General features: G+C 46.2%; 1 protein-coding gene across 9 annotated transcripts in view; it reads right to left on the reverse strand.

The window, feature by feature from the left end:
• ripor2 (RHO family interacting cell polarization regulator 2) overlaps positions 1-14,811 on the reverse strand; it is a 30,792-nt gene that overhangs the window by 2,384 nt on the left and 13,597 nt on the right. For 7 of the 9 annotated variants that reach the window (XM_037263793.1, XM_037263789.1, XM_037263792.1 and 4 more), the window contains exons 3-22: positions 13,085-13,252; positions 12,855-12,933; positions 12,747-12,770; positions 10,632-10,685; positions 9,463-9,612; positions 9,246-9,309; positions 9,095-9,138; positions 8,796-8,921; positions 8,578-8,726; positions 7,908-8,037; positions 5,558-5,933; positions 4,978-5,198; positions 4,738-4,904; positions 2,946-3,111; positions 2,749-2,881; positions 2,514-2,675; positions 2,214-2,372; positions 1,757-1,953; positions 1,569-1,652; positions 1,406-1,496 (exon numbers count right to left, since the gene is read on the reverse strand). In XM_037263793.1, the coding sequence (XP_037119688.1) occupies positions 1,406-1,496; positions 1,569-1,652; positions 1,757-1,953; positions 2,214-2,372; positions 2,514-2,675; positions 2,749-2,881; positions 2,946-3,111; positions 4,738-4,904; positions 4,978-5,198; positions 5,558-5,933; positions 7,908-8,037; positions 8,578-8,726; positions 8,796-8,921; positions 9,095-9,138; positions 9,246-9,309; positions 9,463-9,612; positions 10,632-10,685; positions 12,747-12,770; positions 12,855-12,933; positions 13,085-13,252 (2,744 nt within the window). Of the gene's footprint in view, positions 1-1,370; positions 1,497-1,568; positions 1,653-1,756; positions 1,954-2,213; positions 2,373-2,513; positions 2,676-2,748; positions 2,882-2,945; positions 3,112-4,737; positions 4,905-4,977; positions 5,199-5,557; positions 5,934-7,907; positions 8,038-8,577; positions 8,727-8,795; positions 8,922-9,094; positions 9,139-9,245; positions 9,310-9,462; positions 9,613-10,631; positions 10,686-12,746; positions 12,771-12,854; positions 12,934-13,084; positions 13,253-13,487; positions 13,507-14,811 lie in introns of those variants that run through there. The other 2 variants (XM_037263796.1, XM_037263788.1) reach the window with 2 other exon arrangements.

The following is a 14,811-nucleotide window of genomic DNA, read 5'->3' on the forward strand; positions in this document are numbered from 1 at the left end:
CGACGTTACGGACAGATGACAATAAAACTAGTTATTATATACATCAGCTTAACTACGGATATTAGTTAGCCACAGTGTTTGAACACTTAAACAGGGACACAAAGACAGAGCAGTTCTGTCTAATGCATAGCCTGTCAACATAGGCAGCCGTGTGATGACGCAATCATCAGAGGAGGCTAGACAGGAAGTTGGCTCTTCCGAGGGAATCGTCTAAGGCAGTGGTTCCCAAACTTTTGCAGGCTGGCGCCCCCTTTGGCTCCCCAGTGAATTCCTAGCGAGATCTAGTGAGATTGGACCAAAATCTACTAAGATGAATTTCCAGTCTTCGAATTGGATTTTGTCAAATTTTAAGCTTCAAATTAGACTTTGTCAAATTTTAAGCTTCGAGGAAGGCAGAGGAGACAGCCGCTTCTGGCAGCTAGGGGAAGACGCCAATGTAACGGCGTTGGCTAATCTCCTCATCGGCAGACCTTTCCTCTTTTTAAACAGGATTCGGATTTTGGAACAAAGGAGAACTGATCACTCGACTTGTTCAATCAAATAGCATTTTAGACCTTTTGTCTCCTCTTTTGTTCTGAGATTGGTGAGTGGAATTGTTGTTTGTTCGACTTGTAATTCTTTTTCTTGCCTATTCATTAAATTTCTTTTTAATCCTTAATTCGGTTATCGATTATTTCGTATTAACTATGTTCAGCATGGTTTTATATGCAGTAATTAGAACTTTAAATTTTCTTTATTTCTCTATCATAGTCAATTCTTTAAATCCGTTCAATTCTTTTTAAAATGAAAACAGCTTTAATCCTTAACATCAGGTATTGTCAGATCTGGTTCGAAATAGTTATCTTAAGGTCAGCTAGGGCGAATAAGCGCTAGTGTAAATAACGAATCCCTGAGGTCTTAACAAAGACATCTAAATATATCCGAGATTTAACAAAAGCCCAAAATCAGACAGAAGAGAGTCACCAGTAGGGCGCGGTCTAATGACGTGTCTCGACCTTAGTTACCCTGCGCGAGCGTCGCTTGACTAACGGGATTGGCGTCATAAAGAGATTAGATTGATTCCTTCAGAATTAATTTAATAAAGGTGGTTAGCAACTCGGACGAGTCTCTTCACCCCCGGCTCATTTAACCCTTTAATGGGAAGCTGGTCGCTTAAATATAAAAAGTGCGGATTTGACAGTGCATTAATAAGTTGGAGATTGACACCTCGCCATCCATCCACGTTAAAAAACACAAGCTGATTTGAAATGAAGACTAATAAGCAACAGTTAGCATTTTCTGAGAAATGCAATTGTCAGGTTAAAGAAGCGAGATATGACAATGAGCTCTTTTTTACCCATAAAATGATATGAATAATCTCTTTAGCCCACCCGACTGCAAGGGCACCACTGACTCTTGGACTGACCGAAGGTGAGGAGCGTTTCTATGGCGACGTGGCGCAGCTCCTCGTCAGCCGAGTTGCACAGCGCTGCCACGACTCGGACGCTCTCCGCCGCCTGCAAAGTGAAGCACAACTTGCACATTTTTGATGGTGAAATACGGTCGGCAAAACATGGGCCGTCAATGACCTGTAGGCAACCGAGCGCAGCGCACGCCGCTCTCTGGCTGTGGACGCCTGCATCAGACAGCGCCTCTGCGTAACACTCCAGCGCCTGGTGGGACACAAACATTTGGCGTGAACACGCTTCAAACCAAACAACGCAACTGACAAAGACAGAAAAAAAAGCAGACAATGAAAGCAAGTGACAAGAGTGACCTTGTTTCTAAAATGGGCATGCGGCGCGGCGGCTGCGTTGGCAAGGTAGTCGGCTGCCGCCTTGTTCACAACGATGTCGTGGGCGGTGAGCAGCGAGGCCAGCGTCCTCAGGGTGGTGCTGTGGGGCCACAGGGCCCAGGCCGGCACCTCTTCCAGCACCGAAATATCTCCGCCTCCCAGGCGCTCCGCAAATGACTCTGAAGGCGACACGCACACACATTAGTTCTTCCAGACTTGTGTCATATCGTTTTCATGTGTTTGCTTGTGCTCGGTTTTTTTTTTCCTAAAATGTGTGTTTTTTCCTGTATTTTAATGTTTCCAGAATTTGTCCAGTTTTTATTTGTAGAATTTATTTACAAAAATATCTGGATTCATAAAAGGCATTTTTCCTCATGAAATTTATTACGCATCTAAATCGATTGCAATTGTCAGCACATCATGAGCTAAAGCAACTGACCTTCTGCGGCCAAGTGCAGCAGGTGCGTCTCCATGTCGCCAACTTGATGTTTCACCACGTACGCATGAAACTGGAAAACGGTCACGACCTCCTGCCACGGGCCGTTTGACTCGGGAAGGTCGTTTGCGTCCACCATCTCGCGCGCCACCAAATGGATCACTGCAACGTGACCACAAAAACGCTCCATGAGGGGGGGGGGGGGGGCAACATCTTATGCAAGTCAAAAAGAAAAAAAAATGACATGTACAAAATGGCCTCGTTATGACATTCTATTTGACTCCAACAAGAACAAACTGTGACCTGGTTGGCAGTTTTGCGGGTATTTCTCTGATAGTGTTTGCTGGTAGCGCCGCGTCATGTGACCGGCCACTCGTTCCAGCGTGGTGTGGAAGAGTCCAGAAGAACCGCTGCACTCTGCCCACAGCGCCAGCACCCCGTTGTGCTCTGCCAGGCCCAGCACCACTGCAACGCAACAACACAGGAGCGTCATGCGCTCCGCCAACGGAGCGTCAAATGTCGCGGCTTGGGCACGCACCCTGGGCCAGAGATGACAGCGCCCCCGGGTGGTCCGCGATGCTCTCGGCCAGCTCCTCCAGGAGGGCCGTTTGAGACGCCATCTTGATGAGGACGCCGCGACGGCGCCACGGGCTCACGCTGTTGCTCAACACCTGCACAACAAAAAACCTAAGTGTTTCTACGCGTCACTTTACGACCGGGCTTCGACGTCCGTGCCTGGACAAGTTGTCGGCAGTAGCGCAGGTGTGTGGCGAGGGCGGTGTCCAGGCTGTCGTTGGTGGTGGTAAGCGGCAGGGGGCTACCGGCCACGCTGTTCCCCACCCCCGTGTCCTCCGTCAGCGCCTCGCTCAAGTGGCCTCGTGCCTCCGCCTGCTGCTGCTCCCTGTTGACACACAAAAAAAACATGTCGAGAGACAAAAATGAAATCTAAAAAAAAAAAAAAAAAAAGTGACAACTTCGCATCATTGATTTATAATTATCTGCAATTCTAAAATTATTCTTGCAACTAACCTGACACAATAGAGCAGGGGTGCGCAATACGTCGATCCCGATCGACCGGTCGATCGTCAAGCCACTATTGGTCAATCGCGTGATATTAAATCTTTTTTTTTTTTTTTCCGCACTTGACGCGTGTACCAACAACGGCGCTAACAACACAAACACGCTAGCTCGCGAGTTCCCTCCAATTGTCAGAACCCTGTTTTTTCTCTTAAACTTAAGAAAGGGTATAAAAATGAGTGGGGCAGCTGGCCATAGTAAGAAATATCACTTTCATAGGGATATATACTATATATATACACACACACACACACACACACACACACACACACCACACACCACACACCACACACCACACACCACACACCACACACCACACACCACACACCACACACCACACACACACACACACACACACACACACACACACACACACACACACACACACACACACACACACACACACACACACACACACACACACACACACACACACACACACACACACACACACACACACACACACACACACACACACACACACACACACAGTGCCTTGCGAAAGTATTCGGCCCCCCTTGAACCTTTCAACATTTTGCCACATTTCAGGCTTCAAACATAAAGATATAAAATTAAATTTTTTTGTCAAGAATCAACAAGTGGGGCACAATCGTGAAGTGGAACGAAATTTATTGGATAATTTAAACTTTTTTAACAAATAAAAAACTGAAAAGTGGGGCCTCTTGGCTGCATCTCTGATCAGTCTTCTCCTTGTTTGAGATGAAAGTTTGGAGGGACGGCCGGGTCTTGGTAGATTTGCAGTGGTCTGATACTCCTTCCATTTCAATATAATTGCTTGCACAGTGCTCCTTGAGATGTTTAAAGCTTGGGAAATCTTTTTGTATCCAAATCCGGCTTTAAACTTCTCCACAACAGTATCTCGGACCTGCCTGGTGTGTTCCTTTGTCTTCATGGTTCTCTCTGCGCTTTAAACAGAACCCTGAGACTATCAAAGAGCAGGTGCATTTATACGGAGAATTGATTACACACAGGTGCATTCTATTTATCATCGTCAGTCATTTAGGACAACATTGGATCATTCAAAGATCCTCACTGAACTTCTGGAGTGAGTTTGCTGCACTGAAAGTAAAGGGGCCGAATAATATTGCACGCCCCACTTTTCAGTTTTTTATTTGTTAAAAAAGTTTAAATTATCCAATAAATTTCGTTCCACTTCACGATTGTGTCCCACTTGTTGTTGATTCTTGACAAAAAATTAAAATTTTCTATCTATGTTTGAAGCCTGAAATGTGGCGAAATGTTGAAAGGTTCAAGGGGGCCGAATACTTTCGCAAGGCACTGTATATATATATATATATATATATATATATATAAAACATTTTTTAGTGGGTAGATCTTTGTGACTTGGTCATTTCAAAAGTAGCTCGCGAGCTCAAAAAGTTTGCCCACCCCTGCAATAGAGGAACACATGAGAAGATTTCAACCTCACCCGATTGGGCCAGCGTCAATGTCAAACGTCGGCGGCATGGCGAGGACAACGGCAACCGTGTCGTCATCGTCAAAATCGGACGTGTTGAGGAAGTCAAAGCTCTCCAGTGCGCTCTCCACCGTCAGGCTGAGATTGGACGAGCGTCTCCTGTGGCCCGACAGGCGGCACTAATGGCGGCAGCACACCCCCAAAAAAGTTAAGGTGGGGGGAGGGGCAGCATAATTCAAATGAGGGGCTCACCTTTAAGAGGTCCTCCAGCCGCATAACCATCTGCTCCAGGTCCTGCAGCTCTCGGCATCGGTGCGTCAGCGCCTCCAGCGTCAGCAGCAGCCCGTGGATGGCGTCCTCCAGGCCGCCCTCCGCCAGCAGCCCTTGGTCTGCCTCCGCGCCACCCCCGTCCGCCTCTGACGTCAGACGCTTAACCAGCTGCCGTGTTAGGTTGCTGCCGCCGTCCTCGTCCTCTGTGGTCATTCATTGTTGGATTAACAGTGATTCTTTTGATTATTTCTGGGCTTGTGGAAGTGCCATTGTGAGAAAGAAAACTAAAAGTTTGGATTCCAAAGAAAAATATTGTCACTTTACTGTGCTGTATGAGAAAGATCAGTTTACAAGTAAAATATTGAAAATAATTTTTTTTGGGAGGCGAAAAAAATCTGTTCACAAAAAATACTGATATATTTTTGGTGAAAAAACATGATTTCCTAGAAAAAACGTGTTTTTTGCTCGAGAAACTGAAAAACTGAAGCAAAAAACTGAAAAACATAAACATGTCAACTGACAATGCTGAAAACGGATTAACTTAGTGTTGAAGTGTTGCAACCTTGTTCTAGCTGGACAGGCTTGAGGTGCTCAGCGTGGTCCAGGAAGACGTCCTCTGGCGCCACGGTGGGCGGGCGTACGATGCGCTGAGACTCGGTGCATTCCCACTCACAGTCCTCCAGGCTGCCACTCGTCCCGCTGCCCATCTCCTCGCCGCTGCCACCGTCTCCCTGATCATCCTCGTCCTCCTCGGCAATGGAGCCGTCCCGCAGCCTGGAGGGTGAGGCGCACACGTCCGTGTCGGGCGGCGTGACAGTGATCTCCGGATTGGACAGTGCCGGCGAGTGGGAGCTGGGGGCCGGGCTGGGGCTGGACGCGTCCGAGAAGGCGAAGGACAGACGCTTGCCATTTTCAAACACGTCGTCCGGGAGAGTCGACTGAGGGAAGGAAGGGGGGGAAGAGGAAAGGGGACAGGTGGGGAGGTGGGCCAGGGTCAGAACTTGTCTACTCTGAAAAACGTTGCCGTTTGACAGGCAATGAATACACTTTAGGAAAATTAGGACATTTTTGTCAAATTATTTAATTTAAAAAAATATTTCATGCCAACATATTTTAGGAAATATTCTTTATATGAATATTTATTCATCCATCCATCCATCCATCCATTTTCTGTACCGCTCTGTCGTCACGGGGGTCGCGGGCGTGCTGGAGCCTATCCCAGCTGTCATCGGACAGTAGGCGGGGGACACCCTGAACTGGTTGCCAGCCAATCGCAGGGCACACAGAGACGAACAACCATCCGCAATCGCACTCACACCTAGGGGCAATTTGGAGTGCTCACTTGGCCTACCAAGCATGTTTTTGGGATGTGGGAGGAAACCGGAGTGCCCGGAGAAAGCCCACGCGGACACGGGGAGAACATGCAAACTCCACACAGGGAGGGCCGGAGGTAGAATCGAACCCGCACCCTCCTAACTGTGAGGCGGACGTGCTACCCAGTGCGCCAGCGATATATGAATACAGTCAAACCTCGGGTTTCGAACGTCCCGGTTCTCGAACAAATTAGAATTCGAACAAAAAATTCAAGATTTTTTTGCTTCGGTTGTCGAACAAAATTCGGAGGTCGAATCTCACGAGATGAGCCGGGAGGACCCGAGAAAACCGGACCGCGCAGCCCGGATGCCGACTGACTCCGTTCGTTGTTATTGTATTTTCGTTACTTTGAGGATTGTATTAACCCCTTAATCATGCCTCCAAAGAAAGCAAGTGGGAGCAGTAAAGCCATCCTAAAACACAAAGACGCTCTTAAAGCAATGCGATAGTGAGTGCCCGGCGCGCTGCGGTTGCGCGATCGGACAAAATTAAGCTCCCTGCACACTGAGGTCCACTTAAATTTTGGAAAGTACATCATGACTTTAAAAATATTTTCTAAATCTCAGCGACGGCTCTGTCACAATAATGCGACCAGCGCGGTGCAGTTGCGCGATCGGCGACGCGCTACGGTTGCGCGTTCGGCGGTGCGCTGCAGTTGCGCGATCGGACAAAAATGCGCAAATGAAAGAATGCTTAAAAAAGGCGTTTTTTTAGTCTTGGAACGGATTTTCCATTATTTGTAATGGGAAAAATAGATTCGGAATTCGAACGATTCGCTTCTCGAACCGCCTTCTGGAACGGATTGTGGTCGAAAACCGAGGTTTGACTGTATTTAACTCTCCAAAAATGTATTGAATTACTTAAGTTGAAAAATGGTTTTGTTTTGAGTGTGAAATAAAACACCAAACATATTTTAATGACCCAAAAATCTATTTGGAGAAAAATGATTTTTTTTTTTGGCAAAAGAAACATTTAAGGAAAACTCGTTTCACTTCAACTCAAAAATTAATTTGTACTCATAACAATGAAACTTTATTTTCTAGATGTACAAGATTTCTAAGTTGGGGAAACAGTTGCCATTTTGTGAGAGCAAAGCACAGCGAAGAATGAAATGCGGAAATTTGGAGCCATTTGCGCACCGCATGCAGATACACTGAAGCGATGGAGGAAGTTGCTGCCAAAAGTGGGCGGGCTTTGCAAGGGGGGTACGGGGGACAGGACCAAATGCCACGCCAGGCCACACGCACTCACGTAGACCTCCAGGCTGGACTTGGGCCTGGGCGCAGACGGGTCGCCGAAGGAGCGCGCGCGCCGGAAGGTCTCCAGCAAGGCCTCTTGAAGTGCGTGCAGAAAGGACAGAGGGTGGCGCTCCGCGGGGGGGCGGCGCCATGTCTTTGGGGGCCGCAGGCGTGCAAGCGGTCAAGGGTGGGCGGGGTTAGTCGGGGGGGCAGGTGCGCAGCAGCTCGAGGAGGTGACATACTCAACATGCAACGACGCCATCCAGCGTTGCTATTGGAGCCCTGGCAAGCGCTACTCACAAAGAAGGAGGCGTCCTGGAAGGTGGGCGTGTCCGGGGTGCCCTGGCTGTAGATGGACACCCGTCTCTGCAGCGCTGCCGCCTTGCTCACGTTGCCCGACGACAGTGTCAGGTCCTCCACGTCGAAGGGCCTGCGGGACACAAAAAACATCACTGCTTGCTACCACCATAGCAACAACGGGACACTCGATTAGGCATGCCAGAACGCAATTGGGTCTTTATGAAAGAAAAATGTTGTAGAGCCACTGACAAGACATCAACTACAACTGAGGGAAAAAACAAAAGCCTTTCAGTCAAAAATAAAACAGTTTTAAAAATGCTCCAAAAGCAAGGAAATATATTGTAAATTAAAGTATATACATGAAGAAAATTCAATCATTAAACAAAATTTGAAAAATTAAAATGTTGTACAAATTCAATCAGATGACAATAAAAAAAATGTGACCTCAAAAAATATGTCATTCCATATTTACCGTAATTTTCGGACTATAAGTCGCACCGGAGTATAAGTCGCACCAGCCATAAAATGCCCAAAAAAGTGAAAAAAACCCATATATATGTATATAAGTCGCTCCTGAGTATAAGTCGCCCCCCCACCCAAACTATGAAAAAAAAACGCGACTTATAGTCCGAAAATTACGGTAATAAAAAATTATGATGCGAGTACTTACGACCAGGTGACCTCCAGGTTGAGTTTGATGGTGGCCAGGTCGTTGATGTCCACGGCCACCACCTGCGGCATGGCGGTGAACAGCTCCTTGGTCTCGCAGATGACGCTACCCACCAGCAGGTGGGTGGCCAGACCCTTCAGCTCCGTCACCTGCCGCCGCGCCCAAAAGCAATCAACCAATCTGCCTTTTCGCAGCCTTCCCGCAGGACAAACCGCTACCTTGATGTTAATCAGCTCGCTAATGAGTGGCACGAAGATCATCTGATCGCTGTCCCAACTCTGGCGGGAGTTGACCTCGATCCTCCCCTTCAGTTTCCATCGCTGCCGACCGTAACGCATGAAGATCTGCCACACAGTGTGGATACGTGGAAACATACAAACAGACTATAATTCAAAATACTTGTCAGAGTTGGAAAGGAAACTTTTATTACAAAATATGCACACTGTATGTATTTTGTGAATAATACAATGACTTTTACATTTAAAAAAAAAAAAAAGGGGGGGGGGGCGTGACTTGCCTCGTACTGGTCTCCCGGACAGAGACGGGCAAAGCCTGCCAAACCTGACAGAGAACAAGAAGACAAGAGTTCAAATAGATGAAAGGGGGGCCTGGCTTCACTTTCAAGTTCACATAGTTGCTAAAGCCAAGTAAAAAAAAGTCATACTCACCTTTCATCTTGATGTGAAATTCCCCAAGCAGGTTCTCCAGATCGCCCTCAAACGCACTCATGTTCTGAAAGACAATTGTGCTGATGAAACCTCAAATTCCTCCATCTATTGTACCTAAAAATGGCCACCTCAAAACAAAATGGCAGACTTGCCATGCCTTTTTTGCAACGGCTCCTAAGGGCAGCCTAAAATTCAAAGTAAGAAAGAATGTGAGCACCTCTGTGTATTCTTTGTAGCGGCGGTTGACTTCGGCGATGCTCTCCTTGGTGGCCTTGGTGGAGGGCGAGCAGGTGAAGGCCCGCTTCATGCGGCTGGCTCCTTCCCGCAGCCGACTCTGAATGCAGAAGGCCTCGTACAACTCGTCCACCTGCGCGCGCACAAGATTTCACTTTCAACTCAAGTCCAAATTTTATTTTACTATTTTTTTGGCTACTTTATTTTGTAGAACTTGGGAACGTTTCACGACCGAAACTTTGCACAAGTTGTCATTGTTTTATTTTTGTGCACCGCAAAAAACAGACGACGATTCATTGGCGGGCATTACAAAGCCTTTCCGTGTTTGTTTTAACACTGGCTGCCACCTTGTGACCACACACAAACACATTCTCAGAGCGCCTCCAAGGACTCAATTTGGTCCTGACTCACATCCTCAGGAAGCCTGTGTGTGTGTGTGTGTGTGTGTGTGTGTGTGTGTGTGTGTGTGTGTGTGTGTGTGTGTGTGTGTGTGTGTGTGTGTGTGTGTGTGTGTGTGAGCTTGTGTGTGAGCTTGTGTGTGAGCTTGTGTGTGAGCTTGTGTGTGAGCTTGTGTGTGAGCTTGTGTGTGAGCTTGTGTGTGTGAGCTTGTGTGTGTGAGCTTGTGTGTGTGAGCTTGTGTGTGTGAGCTTGTGTGTGTGTGCGTGTAGGTGTGTGTAGGTGTGTGTGTGTCGGTGTGTGTGCGTGTGTGTGTGTTTTTATTGTCAGCCGGGTGCTCATTGGACGTCTCCATTGGTGCGATGGCCTCTTGTAACCATGGCAACGTGGGGAGCAGCACGAATGCGCTACGGTCACATGTGATTGGACGTGCGGCGACAACGCGCAGGAAGAAAATGTGCACGACCTTGAAGATGACGAAAGCACATTGTGGAAGAAGACGAGAGAAAAAAAAAAAGAAAGAAAACAAGACAACCAGAGCATCCTCAGTGGGAGTCTTTTTTTTTTTTTTATCATCTAACAGGAGTTGGCAGCCTGATTTCCTTTTGGGCCAAGTGGGGAGCAGTTGTAATTGACTTAAATTGGGGGATTTAATTAACAATGTTGACGTTTATAAAGGGATTTCTCGAAATGAGCCATAAAAACACAAGTGATCCAAAACGAGAAAATAGTTTGGCTGCGTTTTTGTTTGCTTACCTTGCTGATGTGAAACTCCAGCCGTCTCATGTACCTCTCGATGGCTTTGATTTGCTGCAGAGAGCAAGACGGGATTACACGTGACACGCCTCGGCAAATGAGTAGTTACACCAAGAGCTGCATACATGTCATTTTACAAAATATACAGTGCCTTGCGAAAGTATTTGGCCCCCTTGAACCTTTCAACATTTCGCCACATTTCAGGCTTCAAACATAAAGATATAAAATTTTAATTTTTTGTCAAGAATCAACAAGTGGGACACAATCGTGAAGTGGAACGAAATTTATTGGATAATTTAAACTTTTTTAATAAATAAAAAACTGAAAAGTGGGGCGTGCAATATTATTCGGCCCCTTTACTTTCAGTGCAGCAAACTCACTCCAGAAGTTCAGTGAGGATCTTTGAATGATCCAATGTTGTCCTAAATGACTGATGATGATAAATAGAATGCACCTGTGTGTAATCAAGTCTCCGTATAAATTTTTTAAAAAATTTTTAAAGTCCCAATGATCGTCACACACACATCTGGGTGTGGTGAAATTTGTCCTCTGCATTTAACCCATCCCCGTGTGATTTTAATCCATCCCCTGGGGGAGAGGGGAGCAGTGAGCAGCAGCGGTGCCGCGCTCGGGAATCATTTGGTGATCTAACCCCCCAATTCCAACCCTTAATGCTGAGTGCCAAGCAGGGAGGCAATGGGTCCCATTTTTATAGTCTTTGGTTTGACCCGGCCGGGGTTTGAACCCACAACCTTCCAGTCTCAGGGCGGACACTCTACCACTAGGCCACTGAGCTGCTCTTTGATAGTCTCAGGGTTCTATTTAAAGCGCAGAGAGAACCATGAAGACAAAGGAACACACCAGGCAGGTCCGAGATACTGTTGTGGAGAAGTTTAAAGCCGGATTTGGATACAAAAAGATTTCCCAAGCTTTAAACATCTCAAGGAGCACTGTGCAAGCAATTATATTGAAATGGAAGGAGTATCAGACCACTGCAAATCTACCAAGACCCGGCCGTCCCTCCAAACTTTCATCTCAAACAAGGAGAAGACTGATCAGAGATGCAGCCAAGAGGCCCATGATCACTCTGGATGAACTGCAGATAACTACAGCTGAGGTGGGAGAGTCTGTCCATAGGACAACAATCAGTCGTGCACTCCTTTATGGAAGAGTGGCAAGAAGAAAGCCATTTCTCAAAGATATCCATAAAAAGTCTCGTTTAAAGTTTGCCACAAGCCACCTGGGAGACACACCAAACATGTGGAAGAAGGTGCTCTGGTCAGATGAAACCAAAATCGAACTTTTTGGCCACAATGCAAAACGATATGTTTGGCGTAAAAGCAACACAGCTCATCACCCTGAACACACCATCCCCACTGTCAAACATGGTGGTGGCAGCATCATGGTTTGGGCCTGCTTTTCTTCAGCAGGGACAGGGAAGATGGCTAAAATTGATGGGAAGATGGATGGAGCCAAATACAGGACCATTCTGGAAGAAAACCTGTTGGAGTCTGCAAAAGACCTGAGACTGGGACGGAGATTTATCTTCCAACAGGACAATGATCCAAAACATAAAGCCAAATCTACAATGGAATGGTTCACAAATAGACGTATCCAGGTGTTAGAATGGCCAAGTCAAAGTCCAGACCTGAATCCAATCGAGAATCTGTGGAAAGAGCTGAAGACTCCATCCAACCTCACTGAGCTCGAGCTGTTTTGCAAGGAAGAATGGGCAAGAATTCCAGTCTCTCGATGTGCAAAACTGATAGAGACATACCCCAAGCGACTTGCAGCTGTAATTGCAGCAAAAGGTGGCGCTACAAAGTATTAGCGCAAGGGGGCCGAATAATATTGCACGCCCCACTTTTCAGTTTTTTATTTGTTAAAAAAGTTTAAATTATCCAATAAATTTTGTTCCACTTCACGATTGTGTCCCACTTTTGTTGATTCTTGACAAAAAATTTAACTTTATGTTTGAAGCCTGAAATGTCGCGAAATGTTGAAAGGTTCAAGGGGGCCGAATACTTTCGCAAGGCACTGTACTTCAAATCTTCTTCTGCTTTCATCATCCGCCCAGCATTTCTTTCCCCTCCCTTGCACGCTGTCCTCACTCACCTTATCCAGATCGTAGAGAACGCCCTGCACACCAAGAAACAAGAAGAAATCATTTTTGTTCCTTGTGCACTTGAGCCATCATCTTGTTTAGAATTTCTTGGGACTCACCAGACGAGAGTTCCTCTTCATGTCCTTCATGAGCATGGTCAGCTTGTCCAACTCGGCCTGGTGCACTTCCAGATATTCGCTGACAAGTATACAACGTTAGGTACATCATCACTACACTTAAATGTGAAAAATGACATGTTACAACACTGAAGGCGCGCAAATTTTGCTCTGAAAGAGCCATAAAGAGAAAGACTGAGTGTGAATTAGCGCGGCTCAACTTTCAAACTCACTCTAGGCCTTGTTTGAGTGCGGTGTAGATCTCCTCCAGTCTTCCGGGCTGAGGCTCTCTGGAGCCGGCGCTGCCGCCGCCGCTCCCCTTGTGGCCGGACAGTTGAGGCTTTTTGGGCTTGGACACCGGCTTCTTCTGCGCTACCGAGTTGCCCATGAACGAGTTACACCTATGCAAAAAAACACACACGTGTGCGCACATGTTGAAATTTGGCATATACTCGATCAAAAAGCTACTTGAGGCTAGTGACGAGTCTGGCGCCTTAACGGCGCAATTGTGCGTTGTGTTATGGCCATTTTGGAGGCTCTCCGTGTGAAGAAGTGAGGCCGGTATGCATGGCGTGTCGTGCACGTGTGCTGACAGCGAAGTACGATGTGTGCAAGACCCCCTCAAGGCCGACCTACTTTCGAGGCGGCTCGGACCGAGTCAAGAGCACGTCCGCACTGCCGCCTCCTGACTAGTTTAAGGCGACGGAACGGCTCTCGTCAACGCTTTAGGAAATGTCAGCTCCAACGGAAATGAGCGCGAGGGGGAGGGAGATGAGCGTGACCTAAAACGCGACAATGAGAGGAAGGGAATAATATTTCAATATTCATGTCTCTGCCAGCAAAAATAAATAAATACATGCGTGAGTACCTATAGAGGCTTTGCAGTCACGTGGTTTTATCACGTGATTTTGTGTTATGCCGCCATCTTGGCGGTCAACTCGTCAGCTCGTTCCTACGTGTTTGTATGGATTGTCTGATTTCTGCGCTACGTTTTCACCGAATTCTTCCGAATTATGGCTGATTTGCTATCCAACGAAGTTAGGCATTTGGATGAAGACTCCAAGAAACGTTACAGAGAGAAGTTGAACCTGGTTGGCACAACGGATCCGTACCTTTTACCGAGAAGCATGCTAAAATCGCCCGAGCATTTTGCAACAGCCGACCTGCCTGAACGCTCATATCCAGATATTTATAATTACCTCGTCGATTTGTTTTGTAATGGCATTTCATAACTTGACATATTAAAAAACTGAATAGAGTGAAATCATTCAGATACTGTACCTGTCTGTTCAAGTTGCTACCATTTTTATTTTTTGTTTATTTTTGCATGATGCCACATCTGATTGGCTTGAAAACTTAACCAATAAAATTTTTAACCTTGTGCTTGAAAACTTTACCAATGTAGATTTTACCTTGTGCCAAATGAAGTAACAAAAACCCTCTTGTTAAAAAATGCTACATTAAAAAAAAAATTGTTTCACAAGGTTCATAATAATTTTTTGGGAAATTTCCTAATGCATTCACTCGAGAATTAATTGTTCAATTCCAATATGAAGTTCAATATTTACATTGATAACGTTTTCAAGCCAATCAGATGAAGCATCATGAAAAAATAAACACAAAATAAAAACGGGGGGGGGTGAACTGAAGAAATCATCCCATTCCCTGCCTTGCTGCTCTTGCTGCCTTTCTAAAAATGCACCCAGCATTTTCAACAATCATATTTGTATCATCCCATATTGTATTATTTCACATTTTGTGAAACAAATCAGGGGTGAATAGTTTGTTTACATACCTGATATGAAGTCCTCATTGCATATCCTTGTGTAAATCGTAGGTTTCCATCGTTCACGACGAATATCCGCGATCCATTTATCACGTTTTTTCATGTTCGCCGGAAATCTATAGAAGCTAAGATTTGGTTTATCGCCTCGTCTATTGCTACATCCAACAGCACAGC

The sequence above is a fragment of the Syngnathus acus genome, chromosome 11, assembly GCF_901709675.1.
Source record: "Syngnathus acus chromosome 11, fSynAcu1.2, whole genome shotgun sequence".
NCBI classification, from domain to species: Eukaryota; Metazoa; Chordata; class Actinopteri; order Syngnathiformes; family Syngnathidae; genus Syngnathus; species Syngnathus acus.